Source organism: Mustela nigripes, chromosome 9, assembly GCF_022355385.1.
Source record: "Mustela nigripes isolate SB6536 chromosome 9, MUSNIG.SB6536, whole genome shotgun sequence".
Lineage (NCBI taxonomy): Eukaryota > Metazoa > Chordata > Mammalia > Carnivora > Mustelidae > Mustela > Mustela nigripes.
This window is the reverse complement of record NC_081565.1, coordinates 36,332,297-36,359,854: the sequence shown is the minus strand read 5'-3', so window position 1 is coordinate 36,359,854 and position 27,558 is coordinate 36,332,297. Positions and strand designations below refer to the sequence as shown.

At 46.0% G+C, this 27,558-nt stretch overlaps 2 protein-coding genes across 3 annotated transcripts; one reads left to right on the top strand and one right to left on the bottom strand.

Annotated features, from left to right (window-relative positions):
• Window positions 1–1,191: 1,191 nt before the first annotated feature.
• On the top strand, window positions 1,192–11,510 carry SPATA31G1 (SPATA31 subfamily G member 1). The gene is made up of 2 exons (XM_059411429.1): window positions 1,192–3,845; window positions 4,195–11,510. The coding sequence occupies exons 1-2, from the start codon at window positions 3,615–3,617 to the stop codon at window positions 7,609–7,611; spliced, it is 3,648 nt and encodes a 1,215-aa protein (XP_059267412.1). The 5' UTR covers window positions 1,192–3,614; the 3' UTR covers window positions 7,612–11,510.
• A 962-nt stretch (window positions 11,511–12,472) lies between these two features.
• On the bottom strand, window positions 12,473–27,390 carry VCP (valosin containing protein). Of its 2 annotated transcripts, none has more exons than XM_059411428.1 (17): window positions 27,070–27,390; window positions 23,675–23,786; window positions 23,300–23,472; window positions 21,837–21,979; window positions 21,063–21,193; window positions 19,199–19,330; window positions 18,292–18,394; window positions 17,528–17,661; window positions 17,315–17,450; window positions 16,861–16,973; window positions 16,302–16,466; window positions 16,094–16,216; window positions 15,645–15,857; window positions 15,160–15,468; window positions 14,728–14,883; window positions 13,290–13,444; window positions 12,473–13,134 (listed from the first exon to the last, which is right to left on the bottom strand). In XM_059411428.1, exons 1-17 carry the CDS (start codon window positions 27,084–27,086, stop codon window positions 13,029–13,031), a joined length of 2,421 nt encoding a protein of 806 aa, XP_059267411.1. In that variant the 5' UTR covers window positions 27,087–27,390; the 3' UTR covers window positions 12,473–13,028. The 2 variants fall into 2 exon arrangements, with proteins under 2 accessions (XP_059267411.1, XP_059267410.1); XM_059411427.1 differs by lacking the exon at window positions 27,070–27,390 and adding an exon at window positions 24,398–24,416.
• Window positions 27,391–27,558: the final 168 nt, after the last annotated feature.

Below are 27,558 nucleotides of genomic sequence, written 5' to 3'. Positions count from 1 at the left end.
GCAAGTCTTCTTTCAATCATCCTCCATCTTCTCCTTCTCAAGAACACCTAGCTAGGGGCGCCTGGGTGGCTCAGTGGGTTAAGCCGCTGCCTTCGGCTCAGGTCATGATCTCAGGGTCCTGGGATCGAGCCCCGCATTGGGCTCTCTGCTCGGCAGGGAGCCTGCTTCCTCCTCTCTCTGCCTGCCTCTCTGCCTGCTTGTCATCTCTCTCTGTCAAATAAATAAATAAAATCTTAAAAAAAAAAAAAACACACCTAGCTAAATTAAATTCCCCCTCCCACACAAGAGCCTGGATAAAGTTGTAGACTGGATATCTTGAAACTTGGGTTCGGGACTAGAAAACTAAAATCTATTACCAATTCCATGAGACAAGAAACCTAGAACTCCTGGAAGAGAGGAATTCTATACATAACATAAAAAGTTACCTTTTTATCCTACTGGTTGTTTCCTTTGGCAAGAAGTAGGAGAAAACAATTAAAAGCTTGGTAAATTGTCCTGCCATAAATGTATGTAAGTATTCAACATTGCTTTTGCTTTTTCCCATTAGGACTCAACTTACCTTCTTCATCCACAGGTAGCAAACTCAAATGCAAGGCAGGCAATACAAGTACAAGTAAAAATGGACACATATAAGCAAACAAAATCACAGGCACAATAGATAAACTGCAACTAGCCTTAGCTTTGGCATCAATGATGAGAACATGGAGAGAACCATGGTGAAGGGGAGCCACTGCTACTTGGCTCTAAATGGTCTTTACTTAGGGGCGCCTGGGTGGCTCAGTGGGTTAAGCCTCTGCCTTTGGCTCAGGTCATGACCTCAGGGTCCTGGGATTGAGCCCTGCATCCAGCTTCCAGTTCAGGGGGGAACCTGCTTCCCTCTCTCCCTGCCTGCCTCTCTGCCTACTTGTGATCTCTCTCTCTGTCAAATAAATAAATAAATAATTTTTTTTAAAAGATTTTTTATTTATTTATCAGAGAGAGAGGGAGAGCGAGCACAGGCAGACAGAATGGCAGGCAGAGGCAGAGGGAGAAGCAGGCTCCCTGCTGAGCAAGGAGCCCAATGTGGGACTCGATCCCAGGACGCTGGGATCATGACCTGAGCCGAAGGCAGCTGCTTAACCAACTGAGCCACCCAGGCGTCCCAATAAATAAATAATCTTTAAAAAAAAAAAAAAAAAAAAAAAGGTCTTTACTTAGTGGAAATGAGTGTCTACTGCTACCAGATTTTAAACTTGAAATACTGATTATTATGTACAATCTGCTAGTAGTTTTATAGTGTTCGCTACTCCAGTTTTTAATGCTGGCCACATTGAACCAAATGGTACATATCAGTACATAATTTTTAAGCCCTTTTGTGGTTTCAGCTGCTATATATATGCTGCTAGCTGTCAAATTTTACATCTCCACCATAGACTGCTCTTCCAAGCTTCAGATCCATGTATCTAATTGCCTCCTGCCCAGTTTTTCCTTGTCACAAAAACCTCACATTTGAATGTCTAAATGGAGCCCATTACCCTCCCCCCAACCCTAACTTGGTTCCCACCCAGGTCTGTGTTTTCTATTTCAGAAAAATGGCACTAATAGGGACGCCTGAGTGTCTCAGTCAGTTAAGCACCTGCCTTCAGTTCAGGTCATGATCCCAGGGTCCTGGGGGATAAAACCTGACATCGGGCTCCCTGCTCAGTGGGGAGCCTGCTTCTCCCTCTTCTGCTGGGGCTCCCCGTGCTTGTGCTTCTCTCTCACTCTGACAAATAAATAAAATCTTAAAGAAAAATGGCACTAATATACACACCAAGCCTCCTGAGTTAGGAACCCTAGAGTCATTCTCAACTCCCACTCTCCTCCACTCCATGCCATTGGTAATGAAGTCTAAACCAACTGTATCTTTGGAATTGTACTTGAATTCATCATTGTCTCACTCACTGCCTTGGTTTAGGCCTCATCTAAACTAAACTAAAGCAAGAGTTCCTTAATTAATCTCTCCTCAATCTCTTTGCCCTCAATAGAGCCAGTGTTCTAAGACACAAAACTTGATCTTGTCACTTTCATGCTCAAAATTTTTCAATGATTTTCCATCCTCTTCAGGATAAATTTCAGTTTCTCAGACTGAAATTGAGGGGCCTTGGTGATCCTGTCTTTCCAGGTCCATCTTTTACTGCTTCTCCAACCCCCATACATTGAAATACCTGCAATTTCCCCAATGGTACATGCTTTCTCTGCCCTAGCACCTTTAGACAGGCTGTTCCTCCTATGTGAATTGTCCTTCTCTTGCTCCCTATACTTTCATTTTCTTGGCTCCTCAAAACAAGCATTAATCATCTCATCTGGGAAGCAGCCCCTGGCAAGAAACCCCAGGCTAGTTAGATACCTTCCTCTAACCCCATAGTACCCTGTGTATATTTCTATTTTAACTATTACTTGACTGTTTTCCCCCCACTGAAATGGGACCTACTTTAGTGCAGAGACTGTCTTATTTCTATCTCCTCAAGCCTGAGACAGTATCTGATCCATAGTAGGCAATCAATAAGTATGTTGAAAGAGTGAATGAATAAATAAATCTAGTCCAACTCGTGATACCTAGGGGAGAAATCCTTGTCTGAAATCACAGAGCTTATTAGTGACAGAGTTAGGAAACCCAAATCTTAATTTCAGCTCAGTGCTTTCTATCAGACTAAGAGGCCCTTTGATGGGGGTGGGATGAGGAGAGAGGCATTAAATTGTACCTTGAAGGTGGGGATTGAAGTTTGGCCCTGAAAGGAAGAGTCCATTTGGAACAGAGTGGTGATTTTAGGATAAAGAGGGGCAAATGAAGAAAAATGGTCAAGCATATTTGATTTGTATTCACATACATGCTTGCCAAAAAGTTCTTAACCAACTTAAAGTCAAATAAAACATTTCACAGTTGACACAAGATTTTAAAAGGGGGTAGGGTGGGAACAGAGTCCTTATATTAAAGATGGAACAAGGCTTATAATTAAAAACCTTAAAAAAAGTAATTTTTAAAAGATTTATTTTAGAAAGAGAGCACACACGCACACGCGTGCACAGAAGAAGGGGCAGAGGGAGAGGGAGAGAAGCAGACTCCCCAGTGAGTGCAGAGCTCCATGCAGGGCTTGATTTCAGGGCCCTGATATCATGACCCGAACTGAAACCAAGAATCAGCCACTCAAATCAACTGAGCCACCCAGGTGCCCCAAAAGAGATTCTTAGCATATACTATGTTCTATCCTAATCATATGAGTTTGTTCATTTAATCCTCACAACAACTCTATATGGTAATATCACCCCCATTTGACAGGTGAGAGAACTGAAGCACTAGAAGATTAAGCAGTTTGATTTCATAGACAGGAAGTAGCAGCACCAGGATTTGAATAAAGCAGTTTGATGCTAGAATCCACGTTCTTAATGACAATGTCTGAAGCATAAATCTGGCTCTGGCAATCAAGACAAAAGGTATCACTAAGGTTTCACTGTTATGAAATATTAGTTGCCTGACAAGAGGCAATGTTTTGGCTCTAAATTCAGGGAAAAGGCTGTTAGGCATGTGGGGGATGGGAGTTCTTTGTTCTGTGATGCAGTGATGACCTCGGTAAACTGCCACTAGGCTGAGGAAAATGGAATGGCTGTTAGAAGGCCTGCTTGGGGCTGAAGGGGACATGGAGCTTCTCTGGAGCCAGTTGACCCATGCCCTGGCCTGCAGACACTGTGGCAGCAGCTGCCTCCAGAGTCCAGGGAATCTGGTGACACTATTCCTGTTCATGATTTGGCAGATCCGGAGGTGGTGGCAGCTTGGGAGGTGGCGACAGCTTCAACCCTGGTACTCTGGAGACATGATGCAAGGCACGGTGGGTGACATGGATGTGCAGCTGGGTGAATGACTCTTGATATTACATGTTGAGTTCAGGCAAAAAAAATTACTGACATGGAAGGACTTAAATGTGAGGCCGGATGAGTGACCATGGATACCAGATTTAAAGACAGGTGAATGATCACTGACCCTATAGTTACGGTAGGGAATGCTGATCTCTAAATATGATCTAGGACATGGCCCAGGTGGGTAAGTGACTACTGACCACAGACATGGGGGCCAGGTGAGTAACTTCATCTGGATGTGGAACAGAGATTAAGGGCTTTATGACACACCTTGTGTCTCTGAAAGGTTTCATGCCTGAAGTATCTTTCTCCACTCCCCAGGGCCTACCACTTCTGTACAATGTGGTTTTCTTTGATCACCTGTGGAAGCAGAAGTCAGAGGATGAAGAGGAGGAGGAGGAAGAAGAGGAGACACCTCTGGATCCACTGAAGCCATTTTCATTTCCCAAAGAAGCTTCCACTAGAGAGCAAGCCATCACAGCCCCATCTCAACCATCCTGTGGTTCTGAGGACCTCCACAAAGCTGTAAGGACACCAAATGAAGTACAAACACAGAGCCCAAGCTCTTCCAGATCCTTCCCCACCTTTCAGATCCTGACCAACCTGCCTGTGAGGCACAAAACAGAATCAGGAAGCTATCTACGTCAGAGAAAAAGCCAGCTCTTCTGGGGTCTCCCCTCTCTGCACAGTGAGTCCTTGGAAACCATCTTCCTTAGCTCAAGTGGCCCCTCTCCCCTGAAGTTGTCTGTTGGTCCCTTTGTCTTCTTCAACAAGCTTGCCTTCGTGGCTAGGTCCAATCTGCAGCTTCCCCAGTATTGCTCCCCAGTTCAGCCTCCTACCCATAAAATCCACATTACGGAAGATCTAGAAGGGATAGCCCTTGATCCTCAGCAACTTCCTCCTCCTTCCCCTTCTGTCCCATCACTACCCTTCCATCTTAAGTCCTTTCCCACAGACCACCAGGGAGTCCTATGTGGTGCTAAGGCATATACACAGTGGCTTTTGCAGCAGAAAGAGGTCCCTTGGATCTCTAAGGATCAACCCCTGTACCTACAGCCTGAACGCCAAAGAACCAGACCTTCTAAGCTCTCCCTCTTATCTGAGGTCTGGTGGGATGTGCCACCGGATCCCAGCATCCAACAACACATCCTAGATTCACTCTCTGACTCTCCACTGTATCCTCCTAGCCTTCTGGGAGTCCTGACAAGGCTTGAGGCCCCACAGAGGACAATGGGACAAAATGAGGACACCACGGCCACTAAGCCTGTAATGCCAGCTCTCAGCACAAATCTGACTTCCCTTTCAAAACTCCAGGAAGTCACCCCTATAGAAGGCTTACCTACAGCTAAGGCCCTCTGGGAAACCACAAGGCAAAGAAAGTATCCTCAAATCTCTGAGCCTTCAATCCTGGTCCATTGCCAATCTGTAGACCCCATGACAGAGACACAAGAAACCAGCCCCCTGGGAGTTCCACCTGGATATAAAACTCAGTGGAGAACCACAGGACATAAAGGGAGTTCTCAAGCCTTTGAGCCTTCAATACCAGCTCCCTGCCAAGTCCGAGATGCTCTGTCAGAACTCCATAAAGTCATCCCTGAAGGAGGACCTTCTGCACCAAAGAACTTCTGGGAAACCATGAGTCACAGAGAGAGCCCTCAGACCTCTAGGTCTCCAATGCCATGCCTTTGCTCTCCCCTAGGGCCCCTGCAAGAACTCCAGGGAGAAAGTTCTCTGGAAGATCCATCTAGGTATAAGCCCCAGTGGGGACACAGAGAAAATTCAGGAAACCCATGGGCCTTTAGGCCCCCAGCCCTGGACCTCAACCCAGCACTCTATTCAACCAGCCCTGTATATGTCCCACCAAGATCTGAGACTTCGTGGAATGGTAGGGAGAGTAGAGAAAATCTCTGGGTTTCTGTAGACCCCATTTCTTCTCCCAGGCTTCCTCTATCTTCCTTGCTGGTATCCCTAGGAATGAGTTCCCAGGGAATTTTGTCTGAGTCCAAAGCTCTGGAAGGGCAGAGAGAGAACCTCTGGACCTCTGAGTCCCCAGCCCCTGACCACAGCCCATTTCTAGCTTCCATTCTGGAACTTCACAGACTCAATCCTATGGGAGGCCTCACCAGATCAGAAGCTGCATGGAGGGACATTGAGCATTCTAGGAATTCCTGGGCTTCTGAATCTCCATCTCTGGCCCTCAGCCCATCCCCAGCTCTTAAATTTGAGCCCCTCAGAGCTAGGCCCATGGGGGTCCTGTTTGATTCTGAGGATAGATGTGGGGATATAAAAAGGAGAAAGAACTCCTGGGCTTCTGAGCTCCCAGCTTGCAGCTTACCCCAAGACCCACATGGAGCCAGATCCTTGGGAGCCCTGACTGACTCTGAGCCTACTGGGAGGAACAAGCAGCAGAAAGAAACCTGTTGTGTTCCCGGATCCCCACTATGGGGCCCCAGCCCACCTTCAAACTCTAAATCAAAGACTCACATAAGTGAGCCTCCTGGAGACCAACATATCTGTAAGCCAAAGGGGGAAACAGTGGAGCAGAGAGACAACTGCTGGGCCACTGAGCTCCCAACCCCAACCTCCAGCTCTCTCTCTGCCCCTCCTCCAGATCCACATATTGACTCTGACTTTGTGTGGAGGAATGTGCAACCAAAAGGGATCCCCCAGGGCTCTAGTCCTCCAGCAGTGGATCTCCTGCAGCCAAAACGCTGGCCTGCTACTTTAGCTAAAGCTCTGAAGATTGAGCCCAACCAGCCTGACCTACCCAAGAGAGAACTGTTTCCAGGGACTAAGGCAGAGACTCCATCCTTCCAGGGAGAGGCTGTCCCAGAGGTGACCCCTAACTCTAGGATCCAGGCCTGGCACTGGAGTAGAGAATTGGAACTCAGGCTGAAAAAACTACAGCAGAGCCCTGCTTCCAGATCCCCTGACCCAAGTCAATCGTTTGGCAGCAACTCTGTGCTGAGCTCCACAACTCAAGGCTCCTGGAGACTCTCTTCCTGCCCCCCACAGCTGAATCGTCCCTCTAATTTATGCCCCCACTCTTCAAGCTGTCATCCCTCCAAAATTCACAGCCCAGATCAACCTGTCCAGATCTCCCACTGTTACCATTCACACTCTTCTTCCCAGCCACAGCCACAAGGGTCTGGCAGGGCCGAACAAAGGTCTCAGACAGAGGAAAGAATGAAGATGAAGATAGTAGCTGAGGTCTTATGCCAGGGGCCATGTGTTTGCATGGAGACTGGTGAGAACTGCTCAGACCTAAGCAAGTCCTCAAACCCTGAGGTTCCTGCCTCAGGTAACAAGGCTTCAGCCCCATCTTCAGCCAAAAAGAGAGGGAGTCCCAGGAAACCCAAAGCAGGAGACCACAGAAGAGGGGATGCAAGACTGGAGTCATCCACAGTTACACGGAAAAGCCACCCAGCCCAGGCAAGACGACCAGTAGAAGCCCCTGTAAGCAGACTTTTCCAAAGACCTCAGCACCAAGACCATAACTCTCAACACATTGCTCTTCCTCACCACCTTCACTCTAAGGCTGCAGGTCCCCAAATTCAGCGAGGAGCCGGGCTGGGAGCTGGTCACATCCTGACCCCTCAACACTCTAAGCACTGCCCTTGGGCCCACATGGAAAAGCATTTCTCCTCCCCTACACCTCAGATTCCCCTTACCAAGGGTCTCCAAAGAATGTTAGCCAAGTTTCTGGTCACCCATGACCCCTGCCAATCAAAACCATAAAAGGAAAGGCTGGTAGTACTGGCACCCAATACCCTAAGATTTGAAGCCAAACCAGTTGTGGGATGGGGAGAGGAAATCCTAATAAACTAGGTTAACTAGACCAATCCCTCTCACGTCATCTTTGGAATCTGTGGTACTGAGAATTATCAGCTCCCTATTAGCTTCTGCTATAGCTGTACTACCTCAGGATCCAAGAAGTAGAGAACTCTGGATTTTGCAGGCTTAATTAACTTTTCAAACCCTTCAGATCATCAGCCTGGAGTCCACACTTCTCTGCACTACAGGGGGAGACTGTAACGCCAGAAGAGTCCAATGCTACCCATGAAAAAAACTTCACAACAAGTGAACATTAGAAAAATACATCCATTCACATGAACACAACTGGTCTGAGTCTAGTCAGCTGTTCTTGATCCTCGGTACAGTCCCCTTCTTCACCCACTTGACCCACAAGTTCTCTATACTTCTGACCATTTCTTTGATCATCTATCCCCAAGAACATAAAAATAAGTGCCTTTTTGTATGCTCAGTGACGATGGGGATTTTTTCTATAATTGCCTGTTCATAGCCTTTACCCATTTTTCTACTGCTGCCCTAACAAATTTACCACAAAACACAAATTTGTCAAAGGTCTGACATGTCCCATGGAGCTGAAATCAAGGTTGGCAGGGCTGCATTCATTTCTGTAGGCACTGAAAATTCATTCCTTGTCTTTCCCAGCTTCTAGAAGCTACCCACATTCTTCAGCTACTGGCTGTCTTCCTCCATCTTCAAAGCTAGCAAATCCAAGTTAAGTTCTTACCGCTCTGCTTTATTCTGCCTCCCTCTTCAACTTTTGTTTTGTTTTGTTTTTGTTTATTTGACAGAGAGAGATCACAAGTAGGCAGAGAGGCAGGCTGAAAGAGGAGGAAGCAGGCTACCCGCTGAGCAGAGAGCCCGATTCGGGGCTCGATCCCAGGACCCTGAGATCATGACCTGAGCTGAAGGCAGAGGCTTTAACCCACTGAGCCACCCAGCCGCCCCTCCCTCTTCAACTTTTAAGGACACCTGTAATTACATTGGGTCTACCTGGATAATCCGAGATACTCTTCCTATCTTGAAGTCTAACCATTTTAAAGTCAGCAACCATTAATTTAAACTGCAATGTTTAATTCCTGTGCCAGATAAAAATAATATATTCATAGGTTCCAGGAATTAAGGTGTGGACCTCCTGGAAGGGCCTACCTACCACAAATATTATCCTATTATGCAGGCTACAAATATTTTCTCCCAATCTGTAGCTTAATTTCTAATTTTGTTTAAGGTGACTTTCACTGTACTAAGCTTGAAAGTTTTTATGTAATTAAGTAGACCAATTATTAAGATGATAATTTTTAAAATGTGCTCATATGTATTTTTAAAGATTTATTTTAGAGACAGACACAAGAATAGGGAGAGAGAAAAGGAGTCTTAAACAGACTCCTCACTGAATGCAGATACGTGGCTCCATCTCGTAACGCTGAGATCACAGCCTGAGCTGAAACCCAAGGGTCAGATGCTCAACAGACTACACCACTCTGGTACCCCATAAAATCTGCTTGTATTTTTCTAAAATTCTACAATACACATTACTGCTTCTATAAAAACAAGAAGTTTTTAAAATGTGAATTGTCAAGGTGCCTGGCTGTTGGTAGAGGGTATAACTCTTGATCTCTAGGTGGGGAGTTTAACACCCACACTGGGCATGACTACTTCAAAAAAATTAAGTGAACGGTCTATGCACAATGCACATATGTCTGACAATATTATGTACACTTGGAAATTGAGTGAATTTTTTTTTTTTTTTTTTTTGCCACAAAAACGGGGGGAAAATAAGTGAATTGTCTAGCACTAAAATCTGTCACTTCCTGCCTAAACCGCCCAGAAAACCCACAACTTTAAAACGAACTTCATGGGGCACCTGGGTGGCTCAGTTGGTTAAGTGGCTGCCTTCCGCTCAGATCATGATTGTGGGGTCCTGGGATCGAGCCCCGCATCAGGCTCCCTGGTCAGCAGAGAGCCTGCTTCTCTCTCTCCCTCTGCCTGCCACTTTGCTTCCTTGTGCTCTGTCAAATAAAAAAGTAAGATCTTAAAAAAGAAAAATAAACTTCACTTGGGGAGGCACCTGGGTGGCTCAGCCGATTAAGCATCTCTTATTTTTAGCTCAGGTCATGATCTCGAGGTCATGGGATCAAGCCCTATGTCGGGCTCTGCAATCAACAGGAGTATGCCTGACTTACTCTCCCTTCCTGCCCCTACCCCACCACTGCATATGCGCACATGCACACATACTCTCTCTAAAACAAACAAATCTTTTTAAAAAAAAAAGTAGCAGGAAAAATAAAATAAAAAATAAATTTCACTTGGGGCACCTGGCTCGCTCAGTCAGTAGAGCATGCAACTCTTGATCTTGGGGGTTAAGTTCAAGCCCCATGTTGGGTGTAGAGTACTTAAAATCTTTTTAAAAAATAAAGGTTCTATGAGGTTAAATCCACATTCCCAATCCACTGCTAAACTTTTCATTCCACAATATTCCCTCTATTCCATATATACAGTTGACAAAAACAGACAGTACATGCTGTTCCTCTGCCTCCTGTCACTCTTCTGTTCCAAAGCTTTATTTAGCCTAAACTTGTCCAGAGGGTCTTTGCCCAGAACTCACCACCTGCTGGCCAGGAGTGGAACTGAAGATATGTTTCCTCTTCCCAACTACTGCCCCCACCTCCTAAATAATCTCAAAGCCACTGCAATTCTTTAATTTTTTTGGTTAATTTTAGGTAGGTTCCATGCTGACTATGGGGCTTGAACTCAATCCTGAGACCAAGAGTTGCATGCTCTACCAACTGAGCCAGTCAGGCACCCCGAACACAATACAATTCTTAATTTCTACTTGTCACAGGGGGCATTTCATGAGTATGTGCCTATCTTTTTGCCCTTGGTGGAAAAGAGTAACAAACCATTAACATTTGGCTCAGTTCAGCTGAATTAACGACTGGCAGACCTGTGTTCTCATAGGCATTGTGACTAGACTTTCACGGCAACTTTTAAGATCAGTATCTTAAATCCAAATATATCTTAGGGTGCTGGGTAGTTCAATTGGTTAAGTATCTGACTCTTGATCTCCACTCCAGTCTTATCTCAGGGTCATGAGTTCAAGCCCTGTGTTGGGCTCCACGCTGGGTGTGGAGCCTCCTTAAAAAAACAATAAAAACAAATATATCTTAAGATATTGGGTTTATAGTTTCATCTTTGCTTTTCCATCTGCAGTATACTGTTGGTCCTCTATAGTCTGTTTCATGCCATATTCCTGGTTAGAAATCCATCTCCAAACTGTAGCACCTATCCTATGAAAGAAGCAATTAGCTACAGTAAAATTATAAAATCCAATTTCTTTCTATGAACACTGGAAGGAAAAAATGGGACTGCCTATATGATTTGCCTCTTGGTTTAGGTATGCAGGTGTCTGCATGTGCAAGCTGACAGTTCCTCACACTGCTTTGTACAGTTTGCAAAGCACTGTCAACCACTTATCAGAGGCCCCAGAAGAATTAAGTGCCTTGTTCAAAGCTACACTGCTATAAGCTCCAGTGCCAAAACCAGAACCAGACCTCTCTCTCACTGTCAGTCTTGTTCCCTGGTTTTTCCCAAAGGATCTATAGAGCTCCATCTGTCTTCTACAAACACACTCTGTGTGACATGTAAAAGTAAAACAATCATTCCAACTCAAATTTCTCACATTATCAACCAGTATCTCTACATATTTTGCAAGAAAATACCACTTGTCTTCTAATCTGATCCTATAGCTTGATGCAGAGGCACCACCCAAATGTCTTTCCCCCAAATGATTGTCTTTGGCCCACAATGAAGTCAGGCTGCCAACCCAGTGATAAGCCATATGGATGACAGAATGATAATGTTCAAAGTGGAAATAAGACTGAAGGCTAGCCATCAGGAAACATAAATGGTGGGAAAACCAGAAGAGGATGAAAGACAGAATGTGGCAGAGAACGAAACATGGAGAATGAGGGAAGAGTCAACTCAATCTCCAACGTCCAAAAATCTCTATTTCACAACACACCAAGTTCCATCAGCCAATAAAATTATCTTGTCCTTGCAGATTATCTATCTTTGTAATCCATACCAGTGACTGGTTAAGTACTAGGAAGACCAGTAAAAAGCTGACTGGGGATTATTTTTTCTGCACCATACTCCTCTCTAGGTAAGGCATCACAGTACTGATACTAAGAGCATTAAATGATTATGTTGGTACCCGTTGAACAAAAAGGATATTCTATACCTGGACATGGACAAGACTATGCAAGCAATCATCTGAACAGGGTGAGCAGAGGAGGATGTTAAGTTTAGGAAAAAAATACATCCAATACTAGAATTTTATATTAAGAAAAAACCCATATTTTTTATAATACAAATTACATAAAGGTGGACATAACTAGTAATCCTCAACCAAAGCATCAATGTTTAGGACTTTCAGATGCATGTAAACAATATCCACCTCAGAGATTCTCTTTCTGCAACCCTTAAGATTTTTGGAGGGCAGCCGAATTCAGTCGTTGGTCAGGAAAAAAAGAGAGCTCTGCAGGCTAAACCTTACCATCCACATGAAACACAACTGGAGCTCCATCAGGCAGGCTGCACCCCCTCCCCTGCAGTCCTACTCAGTGATGATACAGACATGGGGCAAGGTGGCAGTTCATACTACAGTAAATCAGAAGGGGAAAGAGGGTGCAATCTTTAATTTTTCACATTTGAAGAGGGCCTTGACAGTAAGGGATAGCCCAAGGCCCTTCCCAGGAAAAGAAGCAGGCACAGGGGCCAGGACTCAGGCTCCATTTTGACCCAACGTTTATTGTCCTTTTACAACATGTCATTTTTGGTTTAGAAACTGCTTGTGATTAGTTTTCCAACATTAACTCAAAAGCATGTAAAATAAAATCAACCTACTCTCTATATAAACACCCAGCAACTGTGGCCCTTCAACCTCCTGCCCAGGCTGGGTAGAAGGAAGGAGGGAGGGCTTGGGTAGCACTGAGTGAAGTGCAGACGCTTTACTGTGGGGAGTGGCAGTGGTGCCTTGGTTCACACCCACACAGGTCTCCTGCACTGCCCCAAACTACAACAGAAATGGCGTAGGCCCAAGGCCCAATTCCCTGTTGGTAATTCACTCTCTGCCTCCCAAATGAAAATCGCTTTTATTTTATCTCTTTTGTTTGTATTTTTTTGCAACAGAAACCCCCTGTCCAGAGTCTGACTGTAGCTGAACTGTTCAGACTGAGGAATGGAGCAGGCCATGGGCACACCCCTGGTCCCTCCTGGGCAAATGCCCCCACCCTCAGGGAACAAGGTCCAGCCAGGCCAGCTCGCTGCATGCTGGCCAGCACCACTTAGCCATACAGATCATCATCATTGTCTTCCGTGTACACACTGCCACCTGTGCCGCCTCCACTGCCCTGACTGGGGCCAGCTCCACCCTGGTTTCCTGAAGGGAATCTGTATGCACAAAAGCAGAGCCAAAAAAGAGAGTTAGGACAGGGCCTGTGTAGGATTTTCACAACTAACCCTCCAGCCTCCTTAGGATTTCCACAATCCTGGTTGTATAATTACCCAAAAAACAACTTAAGAACTGCCCACTGTAATGAAATTACCTGAAGCTGCCAAAGCCCCGACTCTGCTGAAGGGTCTGAGCAAACATCTCATACTTCCGGATGTCATTATCACTGACAGAACGGCGGGCAAAGCGCATGGCTTCCTCAAAGTGATCTCGGCGGATCTCAGGCACTGGATCATCTTCTTCTACCTCCTATAAGGTTGGTAAACACAGACCACCAGGGCTAAAAGTCCAGCCCGAATTCCTTCCCTGGCCTTCCTGGACACTCCCCTCCCTTACTGTCTCCTCTAATCCAAACCGAGTAAGTTGAAAGGCCAATCTTCCTAAGAGTCAGTGCCCTGTTTAAAAACCTGTCAGTGCATTCTGGAAAAAGCCCAACTGTGGCAACAAAACTCACGTTAGTGGTTGCCAAGGTCTTAAGAGTAAAAGCTGTAGTACTGAAGTGGCATGAGGGAACTTTCTAGGGCAGAAATTTATCTAAACTGTGATAATAGTTATAGAACTTAAATACCCATTTGTCAAGATACACAGAGACAGTATATATAAAAAGGATGACTTTTACTACATGTGAATCATATCTCAATAAAGCTAAATTTTAAAAATAAAGTTTCTAAAAAAATAAATAAATAAATAAAGTTTCTAAAAACAAAACAAAACAAAACAAAAAACTGAAACCACCTAAATTTTAAAAAGATAAATGACTTTCAGCACTTACTACATCAGATGACACCTTACCTCATGGCCTCACTCCAGTAACATATGCCCTCTTAAATCTATCCAGGTTTCCCCCAATTCCTGCAATCCTATTTCTTGAGCCAGTTATTTGGGCTACTTATTTCCTTATTCCTTAGCCTTTACAGTCTCCTTTCATAACCCAGCTCCAACTCTAGCTCTTCCACTAAGAAGCCACTCCGACTGCTGTGACATAAGAGATTGCTCCACAGAATTAAGTATATCAATAGTTTCTAAGCTTTTACGGGAGAGAAGGAGAATCTCAGAACTCCTACAAAAGGTAAAGTTTCTCATTCATTTATTTATTCATTTATGAAGTCTCTAACACGGTGCCAAAATACACTAGAAAACATACAAGATTATATAGATTCCCTATCTTTATGAAGCTTACATACACACCCCAAATTCTGCATTTAATTTCAGGAGGTCCATGGATCACCAAGGAACACAGGCCCACGGATCCCAGGTTCTAAACCCTGCTCTATTTGTTTATGTGCACAATCATATTTTGATTTCCTTCACAGAGCCTACTTCAGGCTGAGCATACAGACTAGACTATGCATCTCTCCTCGGCTTTTACAATTCCAGACTGAGGAGATTAATACTCCATATTCTCTCTGACGTCCACCTAACGGGGCATTTATCAGGTATCTTTTCAAAACCTTACAACTCTTAACTCCAGAGCATGGCAGACGCCCTGACGCCCCACAACTGGCACATATGGCGAAAAGATGCATACTCACCATGGCAGATGGATTGGTCTGCCTCTCCCGTTCTCGCCTAATTTCACTCTCGATAGATTCACGGATGGCCAGCTTGCAAGCACGCTGGCAAATTTCTGTCAGGTCAGCTCCAGAGAAGCCATTAGTCATCTTAGCCAGGAACTCCAAGTCCACATCCTAAAAGAAGCAATAGAACCTTACCATTTAGCCTCTCCACCCCTGCAATACACTGATCTCTGAGCCACCCAAGCACTCCTAATACTAGCCCGTGCCATCTTCTGCTGCTGTTTTACTCCTGATTACGAACTGTATTAATACCTTCAAATCTTCCATCTTCCCCTGACATCCCTAACCCCAATGGATTCCCCCCAATGGAATCTTTTCCAGGAATTGAACTCCATACTAGGCTGAGCACTCACAGAAATCCCTTATCACCAATGCCCTTGCACCTGCCTTGGCAACTGGAGACTTGCGCAGGTTGGCCTTGAGGATGGCAACACGGGACTTCTCATCAGGAAGAGGAATATAGATGAGCTGATCGAGGCGGCCAGGTCGCAGGATAGCAGGATCAATAATGTCAGGTCGATTGGTAGCGCCAATAATAAACACATTCTTTTTTGTAGACATGCCATCCATTTCTGTCAGGATCTGGTTGATGACTCGGTCTGCAGCCCCACCGCCATCTCCAATGTTGCCACCACGGGCCTTGGCAATTGAATCCAGCTCATCAAAGAACAGTACACAGGGGGCAGCTTGGCGGGCCTATGGGAGAGATACACGGACTCAAGCATTAACATAACTGGGTCTCTCAGACCTGAGAAGGAAAGGAAATTAAAGTGATCTTCACTGCTCCAGAACAAGATATCTTCAATTCTCCCAAGAAAAAGCTACCTTGCTGCCAAACAAGCGAGAAGACAGCTCAACTGCTTGTAGCTCACCTTGTCAAAGATTTCCCTGACATTGGCTTCAGACTCCCCAAACCACATGGTGAGCAGCTCAGGACCCTTGATGGAGATGAAGTTGGCCTGGCACTCATTAGCAATGGCTTTGGCCAGCAAGGTTTTCCCACAGCCAGGAGGGCCATAGAAGAGTACTCCCTTGGAGGGTGTCATACCAAACTTGAGGAATTTGTCTGGATGCTCCACAGGATACTAGGAAGAAAAGGAAAGATGGTTTGGCATACCCCCATAGTCTGAAACAAACTTAACCGAAGAGCAGCATCCCTCCCATGGTGTAAAATCTGGTTCTCTAGGGGCACGGTCCTTGGTGCCTATAAATTGAGAATAATAGGTTCATGAATTATGCTCTCACAATTCTTGAACTACTAACACCCCAAGCCACCTACAATATATTGAAGCAATGACTCACTCTGGACAAGTTACCCTACCTGGACCAGCTCCTGAAGCTCACGTTTGACATCCTCCAGGCCCCCAATGTCCTCCCAGGTCACCTGTGGTACCTCCACCACAGTTTCCCTCAGTGCTGATGGATTGCTCTGGCTCAGGGCCCACTAAAAAGAAAAACTGGGGATGAGATTACCAATGGAAAGGTCAAAATGCATGTGTGTATACCTGAGATAGGGGTGCAGTCCTTACCCGGAAGTCATCCATAGTAACTGCCAGAGAGTTCATGACTTCAGCATCGATAGTCTCATCCTCTAAGTCAATGAGGTCCATCTTCTTGCGGATAGCTTGAAGAGCAGCTTCCGAGCACAGGGCTGCTAAGTCAGCGCCCACATGCCCATGAGTCTCATTGGCGACCTGCAGAGAAAAGATCTACTTACTACTCTGTAAGACCTAGCTGCCTTAGGAGGCTCAGAGTATATATAAAATCCTGGCCTCTTCCCGATACGCCTATCTCTGGGTCCTCCCATTTCCCTGAACACATACTAGCAGTTCTTTCATGGCTGGGTTTTAAGTAGTCAAGCCTAGAGTTGGGGCCTGGAAATAAAGCTGACCTCAAAGTTCTGGTTTACTCTAATGTGGTGTCAACAGAGAAATATGTCAGCTCCAGTTTCCTGGATTCAACCTCAGATCAATTCCTTTCCCCTGTCCAAGAATCAAAATCAGTCTCTTTACATCTTAAGCTTATGTTCACTTTAACTGCCCGGGAACAGGTATCGTAACTCAGGGCCAGCCCTCTTCACCACTCCACCTGCTCCAGGTCCACATCGTCTGCCAGCTTCATGTTCTTGGTATGGATCTGAAGAATTTCCAAGCGTCCTGTAGCGTCAGGGATTCCAATATCTACCTCCCTGTCAAAGCGACCTGTGGGACAGTGTGTGAACACAGACAGGGCTCATTTCTGGTCCAGAGGGAAGAAGGGACAAGTCTCAGGTGACCAACCATCCCTGTCTGTCCAGGACTGTCCTGGAACTGATAGTTCCATGTCCTGGGAAACTCCTCAGTCTCAGGCAAACCACGATGGCTGGTCACCCTAGACAGGACACAGAATAAGGGAAAGGCCCCCAGGCCCTATCACTGCAAGGAGCTTCAAGAAATCCTCAGATTAAATGAAGGACAGGAATGGGATCAAAGAGATTCAGCTCAGTAAAGCTATAGTCTCCCTTTGAACAAGAGGAGGGTTGAAAGAAATCTGGGGTCCTTACCAAATCGCCGAAGGGCTGGGTCAATGCTATTGGGTCTGTTTGTTGCTGCCATTACAATCACATGTGCTCTCTGCTTTAGACCATCCATGAGGGTCAACAACTGTGATACAATACGCCGTTCCACCTCCCCGTGGGTCTGTCAGGACAGGATGTCTGGTCAGAAGTGAAGTGAGGACCTTTCAACCCCCACTATCCCCTCGGATAAGTTCCTACTTTCTCTCTTTTGGGAGCGATGGCATCTAGTTCATCAATGAAGATGATAGCAGGAGCATTCTTCTCAGCCTCCTCAAAGGCTTTACGAAGGTTGCTCTCAGACTCACCAGCCAACTTGCTCATGATCTCAGGACCTAAAAGGATACAGAATTCAAACAATGACAAAACTGTATCCTTCTTCAATCCTGAAAGAAATAATCTCTTATCTGCCCAGCCCAGAGACAGGCACTGTATGAAAATGTGGTAACCTCTGCCTACTTTCTCAGAGACTCTACCAGACACTATCCCAGGACAGCCACCAAACTAGGCTGAAGAAAAGCCAAGGAACTCACAACACCTATCTCACAATCAAGCTCTAAATGTCAAGCACATGCTCTGGGACTTCTGGCCAGAGCAGGAGACGCAGCAAACCAGTTAGACCTCTATCATTCTCAAGGAGCCAGGTGATCTCAGCCAGTCTTCCCTCAAAACCTCTCAAATAAATTTGCAGACAAAATTTGAGTTCTCCTTCTATCTTGCTCCCTCTAAATGCCTTCAGCCTTTCCACAATCTTTCTCAAGGGGGTTAAGTCGGGGGCACCAGAGTACAATACCTTCCCCTTTTTGCGTATCTGTCCATAATGTACGCTAGCAGAAGAAAGATGATGAAATATACACGAGGGCACGTGTGGAAATAAACGCCCGTGAGTTCTCCAGCTCATGAACCTGGATCATGCTCAGCTCAGAGTATGATCCAGCCAAACGAAGGTGAATCAAGTCTCCTACCATTGATCAAGAAGAAGAAGGCTCCAGTCTCATTTGCCACAGCTCGGGCAATTAGGGTCTTCCCAGTCCCAGGAGGTCCATACAGCAGGATTCCCCGAGGAGGCTGAAGAACAGTACAGAGGATATGTTTAGGTTCAGAGTCCTACCTTCTCCCATCGCCATCCACTCTAAAATGGTTTGACTGCGGCTCTATCTAGAGAGGGTGAGAATCAGAGCTTGACCCTGACACTAATAAAAATAAGCTCTCAGCATTAACTGCCAGGAAAACAGTTTACTTCAGATTATACTCACTCATTCCTCTTATTAGCAGAGAAAATACAGTCAGAAAACTGACGTTTATGACATTTATCACATACATTGCATACAAGACTCAGAGCACAGAAACCACCTAAGAAACTCTAATGTGGCGAAGTCTAAGATCCTGGACTACAAAATAGCAAGAGGCCACTAGGTCAAGGGCTTGACTTTGGACAGACAAGGGCCAGGACTAGCTTAGCCACCTAAGTGGCCTCATTCACAGGCTGCACATGGGAAATGCCCACGCAAAAGATAAAATTATTTGTATGGTACATACTAGATGGAGGAGTAATTTCATCTTCAGTGTGCCCCATGATATGCAAATGGTTAGGAAGTTACACTGTAGATCTGCAGTTCTCAAATGTTTTGGATTCAGGAGCCTTCACACTGCAAATTTCCTGAAAGTTCTACTTCTGTTAGGTGATACTATTATAAACAAGCTAGCAAACCATGGTATTTGCTTTTATAGAGTCCATGAGATAACAATGGTTTTTTACATTTTTTAAAGGACCGTTAAAAAAAAAAATAGACATGTAACAAAGAATGGACCTACCTGATTCTATGTTAGTCACCAGCCGAGATTATGTCTCACGGGGCCCAGGATGCTTACCTTAACACCAATTGCCTTAAAGAGAGCAGGATGTCTGAGGGGTAGCTCTACCATCTCCTTTATCTGAGCCAGCTGTTTTCTGCAGCCACCAATGTCATCATAGCCTACTTCATTCAAGGATTCTTCCTCATCCTGGATAAAGAGACAAAGAAAAAAGAAGGCAGGATATTAGTAACAGCAAAAGTTGAGTTTCTCTAAACCCTTCTATAATCTAGAGAAATCTTTTCTAGGATTTCCTCTAAAGGGATCCTGACTCAAAGAGCAACTCTAAAAATCCCAAAGCAAAGATTTCTAGCACAGCCTTTCCCTTTCACACTACTATCCTTAGTATTATTACTGGTAAGGGCTCCCCCACAGACCTAAAGCTGGAAACTCTGGGAAACAGGCAGAAGTCTGGATGCCATCATCAATATCACTTCTACAAAAATTATTCTAACCACTTAAGATCTTTCAGGTTTAATCTAGATTTTATTTTATTTTTTTTTTTTTTAAAGATTTTATTCATTTGGGATGACTGAGTGGCTCAGTCGGTTAAGCGGCTACCTTCGGCTCAGGTCATGATCTCAGGGTCCTGGGATCGAGTCCCACATCGGGCTCCTTGCTCTGCAGGGAGCCTGCTTCCTCCCTATGCCTCCACCTGCCACTCTGCCTGCCTGTACTCTCTCTAGCTCTCTGACAAATAAATAAAATCTTTAAAAAAAAAAAAAAAGATTTTATTCATTTATTTCACAGACAGAGATCACAAGTAGACAGAGAAACAGGCAGAGAGGAGGAAGCAGGCTCCCTGCTGAGCAGAGAGCCGATGCGGGGCTTGATCCCAGGACCCTAGGATCATGACCTGAGCTAAAGGCAGAGGCTTTAACTCACTGAGCCACCCAGGCGCCCCGAGATTTTATTTTATTTTAAAGATTTTATTTATCAGAGAGAGCACACAAGCAGGGGGAGGGGCAGGCAGAGAGAGAAGCAGGCTTTCCACTGAGCAAGGAGCCCAATGTGAGACTTGATCCCAGAACCCTGCAATCATGACTTGAGCTGAAGGCAGACGCTTAACTGACTGAGCAACCCAGGCATCCCAAATAATCCAGATCTTAAAAATCACTGGTATCAGGGTGCCTGGGTGGCTCGGTGGGTTAAGCCTCTGCCTTCAGCTCAGGTCCTGGGATCAAGCCCCACGTTGGGCTCTCTGCTCTGCGGGGTGCCTGTTCCCCGCCCCACCGCCTTCTCTCTGCCTGCTTGTGGTCTCTGTCAAATAAATAAATAAAATCTTAAAAAAAAAAAAAGTCACTGGTATCACATACTTCTAGGAAACACACAGGTCTGAAAATGAATAGTTGAAAAATTTTCCCACCTCTGGAAAGCAGCTTAGTTCCAAAGAGCAACCAGTTTTATTTTAATTTTTTTTTTTGGTGGGAAGAGAAGGAAAGGGAAAGAGAGAAATCTTTTTTTGTTGTTGTTTTTAAAGATTGTATTTAATTATTTGACACAGAGAGAGACAGAGAGCAGGAGCACAAGCAAGGGGAGTGGGAGAGGGAGAAGGTGAGCAGGGAGCCTGATGCGGGGCTTGATCTCAGGACTCTGGGATCGTCACCTGAGTGTACGGTAGATGCTTAACCACCTGAGCCACCCAGGTACCCCAGGAAAGAGAAAATCTTAACCAGGCTCCATACCTAGCACATAGCCCAAAGCAGGGCTTGATCTCACAATCCTGAAATCATAACCTGACTTGAGATGAAGAGTCAGACGCTTAACAGACCAGGCCACCCAGGCGTCCCAAAGAGCACCCACCTGATTTCAGTAGTTATCACGTGACTGCCCCACTTTTGTAATTATGAAACTGGGTACTGGAATGAAGGAGAGAACTCACCTCTCGTTTGATAGGCTCCCCTTCACAGTGAATCACTGTGTCTGGAGCAACAATGCAGTAAGGGCTGGGATCTGTCTCCACTACTTTGAACTCTACAGCACGCATTCCACCCCGGACAAGGAAAATGTCTCCTGTGAGAGCAATTAGCACAAGTGAAGTTAGAGAGGTCAAATACCAGAGCAAGTGAGAATTCCTCATTAGTACCTAGAGTCTAAAACGCCAAATTCGTGCTCGCTTTGGCAGCACATATACTAAAACGCCAAATTCATTAGATATTGCTCTTTTCCCTTCCCACCTCCACTTTATTAAGCATCAGGCAAAAGGAAAAAGCTAAGCTGTGAAGCGTCCCACTGCCACTCAAGGACGCTGAACAAAACCTTATGGGTTTTTTTGGTATATCAGGTTTTAGCCTCTGGCCTAAAGTCCATAGGTTTTTGATTTCTGGACTATAAGTAACCAAGCTTTCACAACCACCACCAATGGTCAGGATGTGCTAAATATTAAATACACTTTGGACTGGGACACAGTCACAAGTGCCCAAGCCCTCCTCCTGGGACAAAAGAAGATAGATTACTCTACTAAAACAGGGAGTGGAAGTAGGAAAACGGGGCAGGGGGAAGGGAGAAGGAGGGAAGGACAGTACACATAAGCATGGGTGCAGAATATATGCGTAAGCACATATATATGAGAATGAGATAAAGACAATCCAAGGTTCACTCCTAGGTAGCCCTACAACCAACCATCCTTAAACTCAGTCCCTAGATTGTCTCTCACCTTTCCGGATGGGTCGATAAGCTTCCAGGAAGTATGGCTTAAGGTATACCTCGAAGAGATTGCCAGTGATGCCTTCCACCGTGTCATCGATGGGTAGTACATGGATACGTTTGCCGTACTTCACATCAGGGCACGGCTGGATGCTGAGGATGACAAGCAGACTCCACATTACCAACCACACTGCAGCCCCAAGCACTGGGTGTCCAAAAGGGCCTGGCACAGAAAGCTGATGGCGAGCGAAAGAGAAAAGGCAGGGATGGCTTTAGGTGAAGAGAGGCAGGACAGTAGTGTGAAAGTGAGGACAAAAGAGCAACCATGTAGAACTAAGACAAGTCATACTCGGTAGGGTAGTAGCAGGAGCCATCAGAAGAAGCTACTGGGGCTGCTCACTCCTCATCAGCAAGCCAAAAGGAAGACCCACACATGTAAAGCCCCCAAAATAAAACAGGAGAAAGGGTCTTTAGTGAGAGATATCCAAAGATGACCCATTCTATATCAGTAACCCAATATTACAAAGTGTCAGGATCAAAGAAATAGAACTGAAAAAAATCATCTCAGCCAAGTGATCAGAGCATCTTGACAAAGTGACTAAGCACCTCTAGGAAGAAGGCTACATGAAACCTAGAATCCATGAAAAATAATCAGAAGTCTGAGATGTTCCCGGCCAGATGACAGGTGGTTGAAGAGCAGTGGCTAATGAGGACTCCAAAATGGGGAAGCCTCTTGCCTAAAATTAAGGCCAAAATCACTCCAAATGAAGCTATTTAGGGATCTAACTCAAACCATGTCTCCCTGCTATATTAACTTGGATCCTTAAAAAAATTTACTCGGGAGTCCACCCTCTGTGCCCACACTTCCACCTCTTTCTGGCCCCAACACAAGCCATTATTTCAACATAACAGTGAGACCATTTTATAGACACACACCCTCAAATGGCATCCTAAACCAGTGTCTAGCATGTGATAAATTATACCTCTGGAAAAGAAAGAAGGAAAGAAGGAAGGAAGGAAGACAGGCATCAAGAAAGTCATAGAGGGACGCCTGGGTGGCTCAGTTGGTTGGACGACTGCCTTCGGCTCAGGTCATGATCCCGGAGTCCCGGGATCGAGTCCCGCATCGGGCTCCCAGCTCATGGGGAGTCTGCTTCGCTCTCTGACCTTCTCCTCGCTCATGCTCTCTCTCACTGTCTCTCTCTCAAGTAAATAAATCAAATCCTTAATTTAAAAAAAAAAAAAAAAAAAAGAAAGTCATAGAAATCCAATTTGTCCCAAGGATCAGCAGTAGTAAATTCTGAAGTCCCAGGGAGGAAGAAACAAAACCTAGACAGTCTTGCTATAATAAGCCTTCCCATGGCTAGGAGGCTTCTGCTTTGTGTAGCTGCCAAGGACTTCGCTGGGGTCCTGTCTATAATTCAGGCTGTCTCTGGCCTCCCATCCCTGAGGGTACAAGAACCCCACACACACCTGATGACATCTCCTAGGTGTACACGAAGGTTGTTCCGAACAACTCTATTCATTCGAATCTTCTCATCGGAACATGTGTCATCAGAAAGCACAATGCACACAGCTTCCCTCCTCTTCTTTCCTTTCAGCAACACCGTGTCACCTCGGAACAATTGCAGCTCATCCATCTTGGGCTGAGAAAAGAAGGTTAAGGGCTTTGGGTCACTGGGCCAGGGGTTAAGCAGCAGCCCTGGAAGCCAGAATACCCAGTAAACCCTGCTCTATCTGTGGTCACTGCAAAAAACAAACGAACAAAAAAAACCCAAGGAAAGAAACCCGGGAAAAGCCCTCAGGTTAAGTGCAATGAGGAAAGATTAGACCTTGGACCCAACTTACCTGGGACAAAGACACCACACTGTTGTCCTCATTGATGGCTTCATCAACAATTAACCGATTGGGACGGTTCTTCTGTTTAAGAATGGCTGTTGATAAGTCATCACCTTTTGAACTAGAAAGAAAATGAAGTTAGTCCCAATACATACTCTAGTCCCAAGGGCCCCACCAGTCATTAAAACTCACACTTAGGAAAGAAATAGTGGATAAATGAAGCTGTCCCTAAACCAGTGATGTGAGATAAAAGATATTCATCCAAGGTCATATAGAGTAACATTTAGCACATACAGTTCCCATTCCAGCAGCTCTTGGTATTCTGAGCACTGGTAACCTAGCTGTAAAGGCCCCAAGTGATCCTGCCCCAGAGTCAGGAAACTATGGCCTGAGAAGACTAAACAGATGTAGAGGCTGGATAACAATTAGAGAAATGACAACAGTCTTAATATGAGACAGTGATTAGGAGAAGGGGCTCGCAGTAAGACCTGCTAGGTCTGAATCCCAACCCTGCCACTGCTTGATTGTGATCTTGGGCAAGTCATTTAACCTCTCTGGAAGTTGGAAGTTCACCATCTGTAGAGAGGTGAATACAGTAGTACCTATCTTACAGGATTATTGTCTTAAGTGAGATAATGAATGCAAAATGTTCAACACAATGCCTGGCACATGGTATTAATGGTCACAATGATTAGCACTGCAGAACAAAGCATAAGCTCGCTCTTTGCTAACCTTCTTGGAGAATGAAGTGAGCAAGACAACTTCCTGTAGGGCTCAGCGAAGCCCCAAGTCCCACCAAGCAAGCCTGGGGACAATGAAGCAAAATCATTAGCACTACTATCCTTACTGGCTAAACCAGCTGAATGCCAGCGCATTCGATATACCACAGAAATGCCAAGCATAAAGACCATGATATTTGGGGAAAACAAAACAACTCAACTAACAGATATGAAACCTTAAAAAAGATGGCCAAGCTCAAAAACAGCTTCACAAATCACTGCAAAGACATACAATTCCACAATGTTGGCTCAAAAAGTCAAAACCAAGAAATGCTGAGACATGGAGCAAATCCAAATCCCTCACCCAAATCAAGGCTGCCTGAGTCTAAGCTTGGTTTAAGCCCTCTAAATAGTTTCAATCATTTCCTTGAAGATTATTCACTTTATACCAACTTCTTACCTACCTCTTCTTCAATCTTCAGTAACTAGACTCAGTGGGCTTTCCCTTTGAAAAGTTATCCTCTTTTACTAAGGCTCAGGAAAACCTGAACATTAACCAAAACAGGGAGACCAGAAAACGGAGAAAATGAAGAAATAAAAAGGAATCTTTCCCATTAATTATTCCTTCAGTTAACAAATTAGCAAGTATACATTACAGGCCAGCCACCCTCCTAAGTTGGATGTATCTTCACAACTTGCAAGAAAAAAAAGATGCCCATATTCCAGAATACCAGAGAAGGCATTGTGGGGTTTCTCCATCTTTTGGTCCTGATATACCCAACAGAAATACAAATCCCGTTCATCTAGCAAATCTGCTGATCCTCTCACATAGGCTGCGTCTTTAATCATCACCTTAAAACTGATTTCTAAGAGTAGAGTTTCCTCAGCTTAAACTTGCCTCCTCAACCTAAAAATGTAGCACTCTGGGCACAATGCTGCATAGCAGGCAGACTCTTCCAGTGCTTATCAACACGCTGGAGAACAAGTATGGTCAATTCGGCAGCTGAAGGCAATTCCATCCCATCAACTCTCCCTCTCTCCCACACATCAAAATACCTTCCAAAGACTGCCCACTTTCCTGTTTAATCTATGGTACTGGGGCTAGAGAAAAATAAAATGCCAGATGCCTCTAGTCATCACAGTTTATATTTTAACCCCAAAGCTGCATTCTAGGAAAACTTACCTGCCTACCATTCCTGACCCTGGCAATGGAGATGAGCAGTATGTCCTTCTCTTAAGGTAAAGACCTTTACTTCCCTATCTATCTACTAAGATCAAAGGAAGTAACCTCTAAAAGAGAGCTTCAGCCTGATCGTGGGCCAACAGCAGTCCTGGAGGCTCTTTGGGGACATCCCCCATTGTCTTCTGCATGAGTCAGGCCCTTTCCAGAACTCCAATGGGCCACAGGGGACTTGGAGGGAATTCAGGTAAGAGTCATCAAGATGACCTAGAGGTTAGAAACCATCTATGATGCCAGGTTCCGAGAATTTTGAATTCTTATTTTTAGTCTTGAAAATAAATGATTGACTAAATTACCTAAGAGAGTAAGAATTAATAAGTAATGGTCCTTTAAAAGACACCCAAGTAATACTTCATCTCGGTTTAGAGACCAAAAAAAAGAAACACACCTCAAAAAACTTAATTCTCTTCAAGTCAGGAAAGTGATTTGCATAAGAGTTTCCACAGGATGGCTTTTTTTTCCTTTTTCAGTATCTAAAGCTCTTGATTCTAAATATAATGGGCAGGGGGTTGAGGTGGTCATCTCTTATCTGATGCTTTCCTGAAGAACTGACGACCCAAGATTTCTCAACACAGCGGTTTGGAGAAAGGAGTGTGTGTGTTCAAAGAGTTAGGGCAACTCTAACTTTCTCATCACAAAGGCTGATATCGAGGAAGGCCCGCAAATTACCATCTGAGATTCGAACTTTAGCAAACGCCCAAAACAGTAGAGAAAAGTTCCTACTTCCCACCCCACTTCCTAAAATTAAGGAAAACTGACTAAAGCTTTATCATGTGAACAACCAACATAAACTACGAAGGCCAGAAACCTAGGGCCCGCCCTCTCCCTAACAGCCCCTCACTACTCAGGTCGTGAGGATGTCAACCAAGGGACAGGCCGAGCCAGCTCCGAAAAGGCCGTCGTGAGCTTCCCTGAGCTCGCCGAGTCTTCCCGGTCCCCGCTCCGGCCTCCGCCTGTCTCGCAGCTACTAAGGCCTTCACGTGGCCCAAAGTCCACGCCCACCGGGCCCAGTTAGGGCGTCAGGCCCACGGGGCCTGCTCCCTCCGGGGACCAAAGGCCTTCCGCGGATAGTAGACCTGATCGCAGGTGGGCGCCCTAAGGCCCTGGGGCTCCGCGCCGGCCATGTGGACTAGAGACTTCACAAGAACGGGACAGTGGTTCCCAGGGAGCCAATCAGGCCGGCCGGGCCTGCATGACACAGCACGATCTGGCCCAGGCCCCGACCCAGGCCCAACGCAAGCCCGGCCTAGGGGACGCGCGGCTGCGCAGCCAGACCCGACCGCGGCCCCTCATCGCCCCCCTTCTTCTGCTTTCCCTGTCTCCCTCCTTCCCTCTCTCCACCTCTTAGACGCGCCCACTGCCAGGCCCCGCCGGGCCTACCCAGCTCGGCGAGTCCCCAGGTGCGCGCACCCGCAGCGGGCGGGCGGGCGCGCGCACACACTCACTCAGCTCCAGAGGCCATGGCGCGCGCCTCTCCCGGCCGGCGGCTGTGGCGGCCCGCGGGTAACGGCTACGAGGGGTGGCAGGCGACCGACTGGGCCGGGGCTCGGCTCTCCCAGGCAGGGGGCGAGCTGCGGCGACAAACCCGCAGGCGGCCTCCTTCTCGTTTCCTCCTAGCGGCACCGAGGCGGTGGGCGGGCGGTATACACTGGCTCCTGATCCGGGAGGGGGCAGCGGCAGCAACGACTCAAACGACGGCTGCAGACGCTGCGCTGAGACTGAACCCAGAAGAGCCGAATCATCGGAAGGAGAGGTGCTCTCACCTCAGCCAATCAGCGCCTGGCCTGGGGACTCCCTCCCGCCTCTCTGCGCCTCTCCCCAGCAACCCGCAGACCAGAGCCAATCAGGAAATTCGCTTGTGGCCTGGCTCCCGCCTCAGGGATGCAACACGCCTAGTAACGCCACGTCAATTGGCCGCAGCGCTACGCTTCCTC